General features: G+C 43.1%; 1 protein-coding gene across 1 annotated transcript; it reads left to right on the top strand.

The window, feature by feature from the left end:
• Positions 1-3147: 3147 nt before the first annotated feature.
• On the top strand, positions 3148-11659 carry LOC308129416 (delayed-rectifier potassium channel regulatory subunit KCNS2; the record flags this gene model as incomplete). Its single annotated transcript, XM_080495357.1, has 9 exons — positions 3148-3321; positions 4123-4256; positions 4778-4942; positions 5860-6031; positions 6574-6657; positions 6792-6953; positions 7423-7506; positions 8900-8992; positions 11192-11659. 9 exons carry the CDS (start codon positions 3148-3150, stop codon positions 11657-11659), a joined length of 1536 nt encoding a protein of 511 aa, XP_080351483.1.
• Positions 11660-13564: the final 1905 nt, after the last annotated feature.

A 13564-nucleotide genomic window follows, 5' to 3' on the forward strand; every position in this document is an offset into this window, starting at 1 on the left:
TCCATGTAAATGCTACTTTTTGATTTATAAAGCTACATGACTCATTAAAAATACTTAATTCACAAGTATTTCGGGGGTGTTATGGAGGATTTGTGGGTAAATGGTGTTTGTTCAGTTTTCCATCAGTGATAATCTAAAGCACTGACATGCAGCCTAATCCCCTCGGATTTCTTCAGTTGCTCCTGAGCAGGAAGAAATAAAACCTGATTAGATCTGAGCAGGAAGCAAGTGAGCGATGAAGTCAGACCCAACTGGTTAAAACAGGATTAACCGCACATTATGCCCACACCGTTTCCCACATCAAGCAATTACAGCCAATCAGATTAGATCAGATTAGACGAGATTACAGCTTCACCTGCAAGCCTTCAATCCTCCTCTGGATGCTGTAAGAGTTTCAAGTGGAAAACGCACAATGTTTCCATTTCAGAACATTTTGAAAATGGTGTAGTTCTCATGCCTGGCCACTAGTGGGGGCTGTTGTTTGTTGTTGTAGTGAAACACAGAGAGCAGTGCTATAAACATAAACAGTGGCGAGGACCTAACTCCTTTAGGAAGCCTCCTAACACCTTTCCTTAATTCCTTTAGGAAGCCTCCTAACACCTTTCCTAACTCCTTTAGGAAGCCTATTAACACCTTTCCTTAACTCCTTTAGGAAGCCTATTAACACCTTTCCTTAACTCTTTTAGGAGGTCTCCTAAACACCTTTCCTTAACTCTTTTAGGAGGTCTCCTAACAACTTTCCTAACTCCTTTGGGAAACCTCCTAACAACTTTCCTAACTCCTTTGGGAAACCTCCTAACAACTTTCCTAACTCCTTTAGGAAGTCTCCTAACAACTTTCCTCAACTCCTTAAGGAAGCCTCCTAACAACTTTCCTTAACTCCTTAAGGAAGCCTCCTCACAACTTTCCTTAACTCCTTAAGGAAGTCTCCTAACACCTTTCCTTAACTCATTTCAGAAGCCTCCTAACACCTTTCCTTAACTCCTTTGGGAAGTTTCATCACAACTTTCCTAACTCCTTTAGGAAGCCTCCTAACAACTTTCCTTATCTCCTAAAATCTCCATAAAGTTTTACTTTTCAGACACTTTGGGAATCTGTTTAATCACAATTCTCTCTTTTTAATCAAGTATTTTGTCTTTTCAGAATAAAAGCATTAATGAGATGCACTGACAGAACGGCAGAACGTTTTCCAGAACAAAAGGCCAAAACACAGTTATTATGAGTCGCGTTTAACCAAATTTCACAAACTCCTTCACTGGAGAACAATTAGAAAAATAATAATAATTTAAAAAAAAAAGTAAACCAATTTCTTTCAACACTCTTTTTTTTTTATATTGCTAAGCAACAAGTGAGGACGAGACCCGGATGGTTGTTCTTCTGCTTCACCGTCGTTCCTCATGTTCAAACGATGGAAATCAAGAAACCTTCGCTTGAGCAGGATCCAGTTAAATATCCAAAGTATCTCCAGGTACTTTGATGAAACTTCGGCAGGAAACTGACAAAGAGATTCATCATGAGTCTGAAGTTGTGAAACATATATTAAGTAAAAGAGGCTCAGTTATTGAGTGAATTCAGGCTTTAGGTTTAAGCAAAAGTGCAACAGCAATTATGGAAACCGACAAGGAATGGCAGAGCGGAACACGTGAAATGGCCAAAAAAAATAAAAACAACTGGGGAGAAAAAAATCTTGAATTTGCAAAGTAAAAATCTTGGATAAATCGATGAAATGGATTTGTTGGCCCAGCTCTTTCCTCCTCTGACAATTTGGATTAATAAACGTTGGCTTTTCTTTAAAAAAAAAACAAGGTCGAGCTTCTGTCTGTCTCCTTCAAGCTGAATCATCAACGTCAAAAAGTTTGTGACAAAGACAAAAGCCCCTGAGATTTTTTATTTTTTTATTTTCTACTCCAACTCTTTGACCTTCCTCTTTGTGTCCCGGCCACTTTAATTCCGCCTGCGCCGGTTAATGCACTCCTTCCAGCGGGCAGCCAGACATAATTTGATGCTCCACATACTTAATGTGAACGACAAAAAAAAAAAAAAGACAAAACGTTCTGTGGTCCGGAGCCAAAAGGCTTTTTTACTGCATTTCAAAGCGACTGGATGCTGACGCGGCGGAGCGGCGGAGCGGCAACGCGGCAGCGCGGCTGAGCAGTAGAGCGTTAGAGCGGTGGAGCGGCGGCGCGGTAGAGCGGTGGAGCGTTGGCGCGGCGGAGCGTTAGCGCGGCGGAACGCTGGAGCGGAAGAGCGGCGGAGCGTTAGCGCGGTGGAGCGGCAGAGCGGTGGAGCGGTAGAGCGGCGGAGCGTTAGCGCGGCGGAGCGGCGGAGCGGCGGAGCGGCAGAGCGGTGGAGCGGTGTGTCACAATCGCTGGGCTGGACTCGGGACGCCGAGGACGAAGTTCTACAAAGTGAAAGCGAAGGCGCAGAACAAGAATAGAAAGCAACGAGAGACGTCGTCTGAAATAATAAGGATCCTGTTTCATCCCTCGCTCAATACTCACTACAACGCTGCGCTTACCGAACACACACACACACACACACACACACACCGCGTGTAACCGGACCTGTGCGATAGATCACATGTACGCAGCCCAAAACATGTTGTAACGCCGCTGCATGTAAGAATCTAGTACATTTTGAAATAAACTTCTTGAACAAATTACGTAATAAACTTTGGCACATTTTCTAATAACTTTTTATATCTTGCAACAGTTATTACAAAATGCAGGTGTAGCGCCGCAATATGTAATAATATTGCAATTATCAACTCATTATGTAATAATGGTACAATATGGAATAATGTAGTACATTGTCAACTTATTGTTTTGTAATATAATTCTTGAACAAATTACGTAATAAACGTAATTGGTTTGTAATAATTTGTTTCATATTGCAACAGTTATTACAAAATGCAGGTGCTCCGCTTTTTTTAAAAGAACTTTATTTTTTATAAAAGGGTGCATTATGTAAAAAATCATCAAAGTTGATGCTTTGGTGAGAAAAGCCATCATCTCATCAGAATGACATTAATCTTTTCAGCTTATTTAGGATGTATTAATTTTTTTTAAAAGACAACTAGCAGGATGTTTTCTTACAGGTGTACGTGTGTCTGACAGGTGTTCTCCCTCTGGGCCCAGCAGGTGAGCCATGGTGAAGGAGAGCGCCCCCTGCTGGCTGCAGCAGGACTCGGACTCCGAGGCTCTGCTGCACGTCAACGTGGGCGGCCTGAAGAGGAGCGTCTGCTGCAGAACCCTCCAGAAGTTCCCCGACACCCGGCTGGGAAAACTGCTGGCGTGCGACTCTGAGGAGGACATCCTGCAGGTGGGTCACCTGGGTGAGGAGTAATCACATTACTCTCCGGTTGGAAACTTCCACTTGCAAGTCACAGCAGGAATTTCAGGATTAATGTTTAAATACAGTGTTTTAAAGGAGTTACTTCTCGGTAAAAGTAGTGGGATTACTTTGGATGATGTTTTGGTGAAGGATTTGAATTTTTTTCATGGTTTTACCAGGAAATCTGAAAAAAGGGTTTCACAATAAGACAAAGTTTCACAATAACACAATTTAGTTATTTTTGTGTTAATATTTCAGAATCTGCTAAATGTATTTTTATTGTTTTTTTATTGTGCTTTTCACTTCCATAAACTTGCATTCGTTTTATTATGAAAAAAGTTATTTTTATTTTTTTTATTTGATTTACATTTAAATGCAATTTTTGTTTATTGATTTGACTTTATTTAATTTGTTTTATTCAATCAACTTTTATTTTACTACATTTTTTACCTAATTTCATTTAATTCTATTTAATTTTATTCTGTCCACTCTTATTTCATATTCTGTCCTGACCCATTTTTATTTATTTTAAATTGTTTCTTTCTTTCTTTTTTATTTGCTCTTCCTGCTATATTTTACTTAAAAGTATTTCCTGTAATTTTGTACATTCATCCTGTTACTGCTGTTTATCGAAAAGTGTGTGTAACTACGGAATTGGAAAAAAAAAGAAATTCAGTGCATTTATCATTCATGCTTTTTGTTTTTTGTGGTATTTTAATTCCGTTCCCTGTCGTGTTTTGAAATTCTGCAGAGTTTCTTTGCTGCTGTAAAGCTTCTCTCTTCCTGTAGGTGTGCGACGACTACGACGTGCAGCAGAAGGAGTTTTATTTTGACAGGAATCCGGGCCTCTTCCCGTACGTGCTTCACTTCTACCAGACGGGAAAACTTCACATTATGGACGAGCTGTGCGTCTTCTCCTTCAGGTCAGATTCACACGTTCATCTGAGAGGCGCTAAAAGTAGTGGAATAAGTTGATATAAGGTCTTATTATTTAACAACATGGAATTTATCATAATATTTCTACGTTAATTCTGACGGATGGTCAGTTTTGTTCATGTATTTGTATTTTATTTTAATGTTTACATGACAGCGTTTCAAGTTAAAACACATTGTTTTTGCAGTTTCATTTAAGAAGAGTTTCAAATGTACTTTTGCATACGACGTAGTTTCCACGTTCGGCCACTAGTGGGTGCCATTGTTTGTTTTTGTAATGAAAATATTAACGTTTCCGCCATCGGTACAACATTTTTCAAAAGCATTAAAAAATTATTTTAGGACGCAAGTACCACTATAATAACTACCCTAAAAACGCAACAACATTTTCGTTTTTTCACTTGAAAACATGTAAACGTGTCCCTTAATGAAACATCAACATGTTAAAAAAAACAATAAAAAGTGTCTCAGCTTGTGGGATCGTCCGCTGTCTGTGTCCGCCCTTCCTCAGTCAGGAGATCGAGTACTGGGGCATCAACGAGTTCTTCCTGGACAGCTGCTGCAGTTACCGCTACCACGACCGCAAGCTGGAGAGCAGCCGCCATCGCAGCTGGGACGACGAGAGCGACGTGAGCAGCATCGACACGTCGGTGGACGAGATCTCCGACCTGAACAGGTGCCTGGGAGTCGCCGCTCGGCCGCCGTCATGCGTTCAGGTCCTCTGGCATCCGGTCAGAACGGAAACACGTCGAAAAACCGTTTATAGATAAATAAAACCTCAAAACATTTGAGACTCATCAACAACTTTATGTTTAATTAAAACGTTTCCTGACTTTGCAGACACGCCGCTTCGTAACAGTTTTTTTTCTTCGTATTTCTGACATTTAAATCTCCAACGTGACAAATCTGATCGCATTTGGAATATAAGTATTAAGCGTACAGCAATAAAAAACAATAAACAGATTCTAAACCGGTTTTTACCTCCACTGCAGTCACTTTTCTCAACATGACAAAAAATATTATTAATGTGCAATATTTTTTTTAAAGAGACCAGTGCAATGGATTGTATGCTTGTTTGTGCATATACATATATATATATATATATATATATATATATATATATATATATATATATATATATATATATATATATATATATATATATATATATATATATATATATATATATATATATATATATATATATATATATATTTTTCTAATAATATATATATATATTTATTATTTCTTGCAGCTTTGAATTGTATGTCTTTATCTATAGGTTGAAAATTTGATGCATTAAACAGTGATTTTCTTTTATATATATATATCAGTGACCGTCGGTGATGCGTTCAGGTGCATCACGTAACAGACATTTCTTTTTCCTTTTTAAACTTGGTGGGTGTGTCTTATATTCCAGTGCGCTCAATAGTCTGGAAATCCTGGTATGTAATAATCTGTAAAATTACTATTCTAGGAAGTAGCCAATAATCCCGGACCGGCTCATGACGCTAAGAACTTGCAGAGCAGCGCTGCGACACACAAAATCAATCTTTTACCCGTCTCAAAGGTGAATTTTCATGTCGTTCGCAGGGACATGCAGCATTTCCAGGAGGTTCGCTATGGAAACATCCGGAAGTGTCTGTGGCTGACGCTGGAGAACCCGGGATACTCTGTCCCCAGCAAGCTCTTCAGCCTGCTCTCCATCGCCGTGGTCGTCACCTCCATCGCCGCCATGTGCATCAACAGCATCCCCGAGTACCAGGTCGGTGCGGCGACTCCCTGAAGCCCTGCCCTCACACCTTTATTTTATTTATTTATTTATTTATTTATTTGTTTATTTATTTATTTATTTATTTATTTATTTATTTATTTATTTATTTATTTATTTATTTATTTATTTATTTGTTTGTTTGTTTGTTTTCTTTCTTTCTTTATCTATCTATTCATGTATTTATTTATGTATTTAATTTTATGTTATGCTATGCTATGCTATGCTATTTTATTTTTGTTTTGTGTTATGTTATGCTATGTTATGCTATGCTATGCTATGTTATGTTATGTTATGTTATGTTATTTTATTTATTTATTTATTTTTATTTTGTTATGTTATGCTATACTATGCTATGCTATGCTATGCTATTTTATTTAAATTTTATGTTATGTTATGCTATGCTATGCTATGTTCTTTTATTTTATTTTATGAGCACAAGGGAGACAAAGTCGTCACATGTCACATCAACCACCGATTCGCTTTGTGGACTCGCTTGTAATCCTGGACTTCCTCTGACCCCGGCTCCTCCTCAGACCTTCGATCCCGACGGGAAGCCGATCGAGGACCAGATGACGCAGATCCTGGAGGTTTTCTGTACCTGCTGGTTCACCTTCGAGGTGAGGCCGTGATGTCATGAGAGGGCGAGAGACAGAGAGAGAGACAGAGAGAGAGAGAGAGAGAGAGAGAGAGAGAGAGAGAGAGAGACAGGAAGTCCAACAAACGCTGCTGTGTGTCGCCTGGCCTCTCCGAGGTGGTGATGCGGCTGCTGCTGGCGCCGAACAGGAGGAAGTTCTTCCGCCACCCTCTGAACGTCATCGACGTGGCGTCCGTGGTTCCCATCTACGTCACGCTGGTGTTCGACCTGACGCTGGGCGGCGAGCCGGAGCTGGGGGAGCTGGGGCGCCTCGTACAGGTGGAAGCAGGCGACTGCACCGACACCTCCACCCCGACCTGCTCAATAACTCTTCACTTCTGAGACCTTCATACACTACCCGATACAAACAAACACTGTTTGTAAGTGTTTGTTTGTATTTGGTGGGGTTTTTTCTATACATATAATAAATACATTATGAGATATTTTATTAAATAAAAAAGCTGTGATTATACAATCTTGATGATACAAAAGAGAAAATACATTTGAGATGGGAACTTGAGAAGAAGAAGAAGAAATCCAACTGAACTACAAAAAAAAAAAAAAAAGAACAATATGTAAATGCATGATTATGAATCACGAGTTCAAATGTAAGTCAAAATTAATAAAAAACGATAAAATAAAGTTGAAATAAAAGACACGTAAACGGGAGTTTGTTGATGTTCTCTGCCTTTGATTTACCAGTAATCATGATTGATTCCCGCTGAAGGTTGTATGTTTTTCCTCTCAGGTGTTCAGGTTGATGAGGATCTTCAGAGTTTTGAAGTTGGCCCGACACTCGACCGGCCTCCGCTCCCTGGGAGCGACGCTCCGGGTGAGTCCCCCCTACTTTTTTGCTGTTTGGTGACATTTGGGTGTGTTGACCTTTGGGGACCGGGGCAGATGAAGGCTGAGGGACTGTCAACAGATGTTAGACGATATTTCGCACACATTCAGAGACGAAAAGTTCATTATTTGTCCTTTCTGTCGGAAGAAAATCTTGGAAAACCTTCCCAAAACAAAAAGAGAGATAATCACACGGTTTTAATACAATATTTAACACACGTTCATGTTGTTGGGACTGATGTGGAGTTATTTTTTAAAGGAAAAACCCTGGAAATTAAGCTGGAAGTCTTTCTGTATTGGAAAATTTGAGAATAAATCGAAAACAGGCTCCCCCTATAGGTAGAAATTGGAATTACATTTACGTCGACCCCTGTAAGGCATTCAAATATACCAAAGCATATTAGTGGCAGCATTAAATGTCTATATACACCATTCAACTAAATTTTTTATATTTTTGGAGAACAAATAACTACAAAAAAAGACAACTCAATAAGAGAGAAAAAAAATCAAATAAAATAAAATGAAATACAAATACTTAAACACAGTTTGTACAGAATAATAAGTCTAAGAACTTAAGCATAAGAATAAATAAAATAGATGTCAAAATAATAATAAAAGGAAATAAACAAACAAGCAAATAGAAAGGAGGGAATGTGGGGGTGTTTATGTTGTTGTTGCCATTTATTATAGAATTTTTTCAAGTTTCCCCTTCTTGAATATCTAATTTTCTCCACTTTTAAAAAACACATAACCTCCCTAATCCATTGTGTTTTGGAAGAGGCTGTTGTGGATTTCTCAGTTGAGGAGGAGGCGTCGTCTAGCAATTACGGGGGTAAAAAGCTATTACTTCCAGGTCTTTAGTAGATTATCGAGAATACTCTCTCGGAAGACCAAAAATACCAATGTGGAGTGAAGCGGGAATAGTCCTTGAGAGAACCTCGGACAAGATATCGATGTAAATTTGCCAAAGATTTGTCAAGGCCGGGCAAGAGAAGAACGTATGGCTAAGAATGGAGGGTGAGCCTCCACATCGATCACAAACTGTATTTGGAAACATCTGTGTCTGCAGAGCTTTTTGAACAAGTGGCCTTCTTCCTGGGTTCTCCATGGACGATATTTACATTTAGAGTGCAGGAGCACTTTAATAGATGAGCAGCGACGCACCGAGAGCCTCTTTGGTCTCTTTCCTGCATATTAACGACCGAAAACAACCAAACTCAGACGTCAGGTCACACCTGAGCTGAACAGCATAATAAAATAAGCAGCGAATAAGTAGTATTTCCTCCGTGGAGGATTCGTTTCCCACTATAATGACTTTGCTCCGGCAGACGGAGCTCTGGGGGGTTCAGACCAGGTTTCTAACACCCGTCTTCTGTCTGCAGCACAGTTACCGTGAGGTGGGCATCCTGCTGCTCTACCTGGCCGTCGGCGTGTCCGTCTTCTCTGGCATCGCCTACACGGCCGAGTACGAGGAGGTGAAACTGATTTCTGATCTGTTGGAGGCTTGAGGGGGAGTTGGTGGTGTGTCGTGGTCAGTACTGTCTGGAGTGAAACACTGTGGATCTGGAGCAGCCTGGAGGGATGGATGGTTGGTTGGATAGATAATGGATGTTGAATAGATGAGGGACAAATAGACTGTCACGGTTCACACTCAGACTCAGTTGCGGACAGAGACACGGCAAACAGGGATACTCTCAGAGGACTTTAATAAATGACGTGGCAATGAACACAAACCAAAAACACAAGCAAGCAGAACTCCAAGAGCCAGAATTACAGACGTACGACTTAGCCTAGAAACAACAAACTTAAACCCAACCAAACAGAACTCCAGAATAAACAATACAGAACCACTACACAGACTAAGGAACCACCCCAAACCAAACTATCAGGACCCAGCGGGAGACTGAGGGAGCACACAGCATGGTACGAAGCGGAGAGGGATGAATGGCGTGGTCGACGCTGGAGACCGACGGAGGTGGCGTGTGCTGCAGCCAGAAGGATGGTGGTCAGGGAGTCTTGTTGTGCTGCAGCCAGAAGGACGGTGGTCAGGGAGTCTTGTTGTGCTGCAGCCAGAAGGACGGTGGTCAGGGAGTCTTGCTGTGCTGCAGCCTGAAGGACGGTGGTCAGGGAGTCTTGTTGTGCTGCAGCCAGAAGGACGGTTGTCAGAGAGTCTTGTTGTGCTGCAGCCTGAAGGACGGTTGTCAGAGAGTCTTGTTGTGCTGCAGCCAGAAGGACGGTTGTCAGAGAGTCTTGTTGTGCTGCAGCCAGAAGGACGGTTGTCAGAGAGTCTTGTTGTGCTGCAGCCAGAAAGATGGTTGTCAGGGAGTCTTGTGCTGCAGCCAGAAGGACGGTTGTCAGAGAGTCTTGTTGTGCTGCAGCCAGAAGGACGGTGGTCAGGGAGTCTTGTTGTGCTGCAGCCTGAAGGACGGTGGTCAGGGAGTCTTGTTGTTTTGCAGCCAGAAGGACGGTTGTCAGAGAGTCTTGTTGTGCTGCAGCCAGAAGGACGGTTGTCAGAGAGTCTTGTTGTGCTGCAGCCAGAAGGACGGTTGTCAGAGAGTCTTGTTGTGCTGCAGCCTGAAGGACGGTGGTCAGGGAGTCTTGTTGTGCTGCAGCCTGAAGGACGGTGGTCAGGGAGTCTTGTTGTGCTGCAGCCTGAAGGACGGTGGTCAGGGAGTCTTGTTGTGCTGCAGCTGTAGGAACGGGTCAACGAGCAGAGTCAGGAGCTCGGTGCAGCAGGGTGGGTCAAGAGCTGCAGCCGAGGAGAGACAGACTTAACGCAGGACAATACAGACTGAGGCGAGGCCAGGCAGAACAGAGTACAACTAACGGTCGGTAGTTTTACGGTCCGACGCCGAGTCTTCGTCTGATGCCGGCTTTATAGAGAGAGGAGCATTGTTGAGAGAAGCCACACCCTGCCGCAGGTGAGAGCACTCAGGAAATCAGCACTGCACTCCTCCACACCTCACACTGCATGCAGCACACGCCCACCTAGCAGAAAAGGAAAGGAGAGAGGGGGAAGGGAGCAAATGCTGCCACTAGGCAGCGCCAGAGGTGGAGGTCATGACATAGACGATGGAGAGATGATGGTTGGATGGATGGATGGATGGATGATGGTTGGTTGGTCGGTTGGTTGGATAAATGGATGGATGGGTGGATAGATAATGGATGTTGAATAGATGAGGGATAAATAAATGATGGTTGGATGGATGAATAGATAGATGGAGGATAGTTGGTTGGATGAATGGACAATGACGGATGAATGCATGATGGTGAGAATGGTTGGATGGTTGAATGGCTGGATAGATAGGCGGATTGATAGATGGATGGATAGATAATGAATGTTGAATAGATGAGGGATAAATAGACGATGGAGAGATGATGGATGAATGGATGATGGTTCTTTGGATGGTTTGATGGATGGATGGAGATTGTGGGATGAATACACGATGGATGGATGATGGTCAGTTTGTTGGTTGGTTGGATGGATGATGAATAGACGGACGGATGGTTGGATGGATGGGCAGATGAACAAATGGATGGATGATGGATATATGGGGAGTGGGGGATAAATGTATGGATGATGCACAGACGAATGGCTGAAAGCATGCTTGTCGTCATGACGACGGCTCCTTCAGTAACCCCTCCCCCCCCGCACTCCCCCGGTCGGCCTGCAGGACGTGGGCCTGGACACCATCCCGGCCTGCTGGTGGTGGGGGACGGTCAGCATGACCACGGTGGGCTACGGGGACGTGGTGCCCGTCACGGTGGCCGGGAAGCTGGCGGCCAGCGGCTGCATCCTGGGCGGCACCCTGGTGGTGGCGCTGCCCATCACCATCATCTTCAACAAGTTCTCCCACTTCTACCGGCGCCAGAAGGCCCTGGAGGCGTCGGTGAGGAACGGCAACCGCCGGAGGATGAAGATGAGCTGCGAGAGCGAGCCGGGGGAGGGGGAGGAGGAGGAGGAGGACGACGGGGAGGAGGAGGACGGGTCGGACGGAGACAGCCGCTGCCTGGACGAGGACGACGTCACGGACGGGGAGGACGACGTCGACTTCGAAGACGAGGGGGGCGTGGTGAACTACAGCTATGTGGGGCATCTGTCCTCCACCTCCAGCGTGAGGAAGAAGGAGCTGTACCTCTGAGGAGGACGAGGAGGAGACGGGATCTACGCCTCCGACGTGGACATTATCCGTCCCTCCTTCCGGTATGAAGCGACGGGCGTTTCTACCAAAAACATCCAGCACTTCCATTCGGGGAAATTAGAAACGTTCCCGTGCTTGTTGAGTGTTCAGCCTGGTGAATGTTACAGCACTACGCCTCCAGGCCAGAGGGGGGCGATAGAGGGAGGAGGTCATTGTATTGTGGAGACGGTTCTGGACGAAACAGCAGAAATACTCAAGTCCTTCTGATCGAAGCTCAGTGCAGAAACACGGAGAAGAAAAGTCATTGGCAGAGTTTTTTTTTTTAATATAAAACTAAATATAAAATATAATCCGTCGTCCAATCAGATCCGCTCAGCAGAGCTGAATTTATTCCAGCAAATGAAACAGACAATTGTGGAAAAGTTTCTACATTCAAAATGTGGGATTGCAACTCGGTTTTTTTTCTGCCAAAGCTGCTTTACGGTTCAACTGGAGACGATATAGAGCGACTGATTAATGACCTGTAGCCGGACGGTACTTTGTCGTGGGCTTCCAAGACGAACCTGTGTTTGGTTTCATCGTTTTTCATTTTTTTTAAGCTTCTGCAGTTTGTTGGTTCAGATGTTGGCTTTGTTTATTGAGCTGTTAAAATGTGTCATCAATTAAAGAGCTTCTGATCACGAAGGCTGAACTGAACAAAACTGAACGTGATGAATGTGTATGAAATGAGGATTAAAAAAAAAAAAAAATCCCAAAAATCACACTGGTATTATGACTCATGGCGAGATGGCGGCGCTCAACAGTTGTACCTGAACAATGACGATAAACTCGTCTTAATCGTGGTATTAGTGTTACTGCAGTGGTATTACATGATATTAAACCCCATTACACTGCTAGTTACATGTATTAAACTGGTATTAGAGTGATAAAATGATACCACACTGGTATTGAACTGCTATTATTGGGATTACATGGTTGAAACTGGTTTAGTGAGATTACATTGGTATTACAGGGTACCTTACTTTTATTGGCTTCTTCTTTTTTTTTTGTATTTTATCTCCTCGGGCCCGGCGTTCGGCTCGCAGGTTACAAACCTCCGCCGCTCGGCCCTGAAAGACGAGGCGGAGGGGAAAGTTGGGGGGAATGACATTAAGGCGGCTCTGCAGCGCGGCTTCAGTTTCACATAATGGACGCCGGGGCGGGCGGAAGCTTCCGGGAGGTTTTTCTCCTCGGCGAGCCCGAGGGCATTAAGACGTGGATTGATTTTGGGGTTTGAAGCTGCAAACAGTCAGAAGAGGGGGAGCTGAGGGTGTTTGGTTTTGTTTTGGGTTTTTTTTTGTTTTGTTTTGTTGTAATCTGAAAAGCTTCGGTGTGACGCGACACCGACGATGAACACAAGTCGATATTTATCCGCCTCCAGCTGAGAGAAGTTTGACCGGACTGAGTGGAAGAGCGAAACGCAGATTTAATGACGCTTTGGTGATTCCTGATCTCTGGAAGGAAGATAAATGAAACGAGGTGAAACACAAGCGCCTGCAGCTGCACATTACTGGCTCGTTCTGAGCACGTTTTTCTTCATATATTTGAGTAAAACTGATCGTGTTTCGGTAAAACATGCAGAGAAACACAAGATAATGACTAAAGCAGAGCGAAAACAGACTCTTCTCCCATTTTTTTTTTAATGTTTATAGCGTCTTGTTCTCTGCATACGTGCGTATGTGGTTTCATTGGGAAAAACAAACAACAGCACCCACTAGTGGCCCAACATCATTTCCAGGTTTTCCGCTGTTGCCGTGTAAACGTGAAGCTTCCTGACTGGAAAATACAGCAAAAAACAAAAAAAAGACTTGAAACGAGACGTTAATGAGCTTTAATGAAACGCGGGACAAAACGCAATGAAAGTTT

The sequence above is a fragment of the Blennius ocellaris genome (assembly GCF_963422515.1).
Source record: "Blennius ocellaris genome assembly, chromosome: 4".
Classification (NCBI taxonomy): Eukaryota; Metazoa; Chordata; class Actinopteri; order Blenniiformes; family Blenniidae; genus Blennius; species Blennius ocellaris.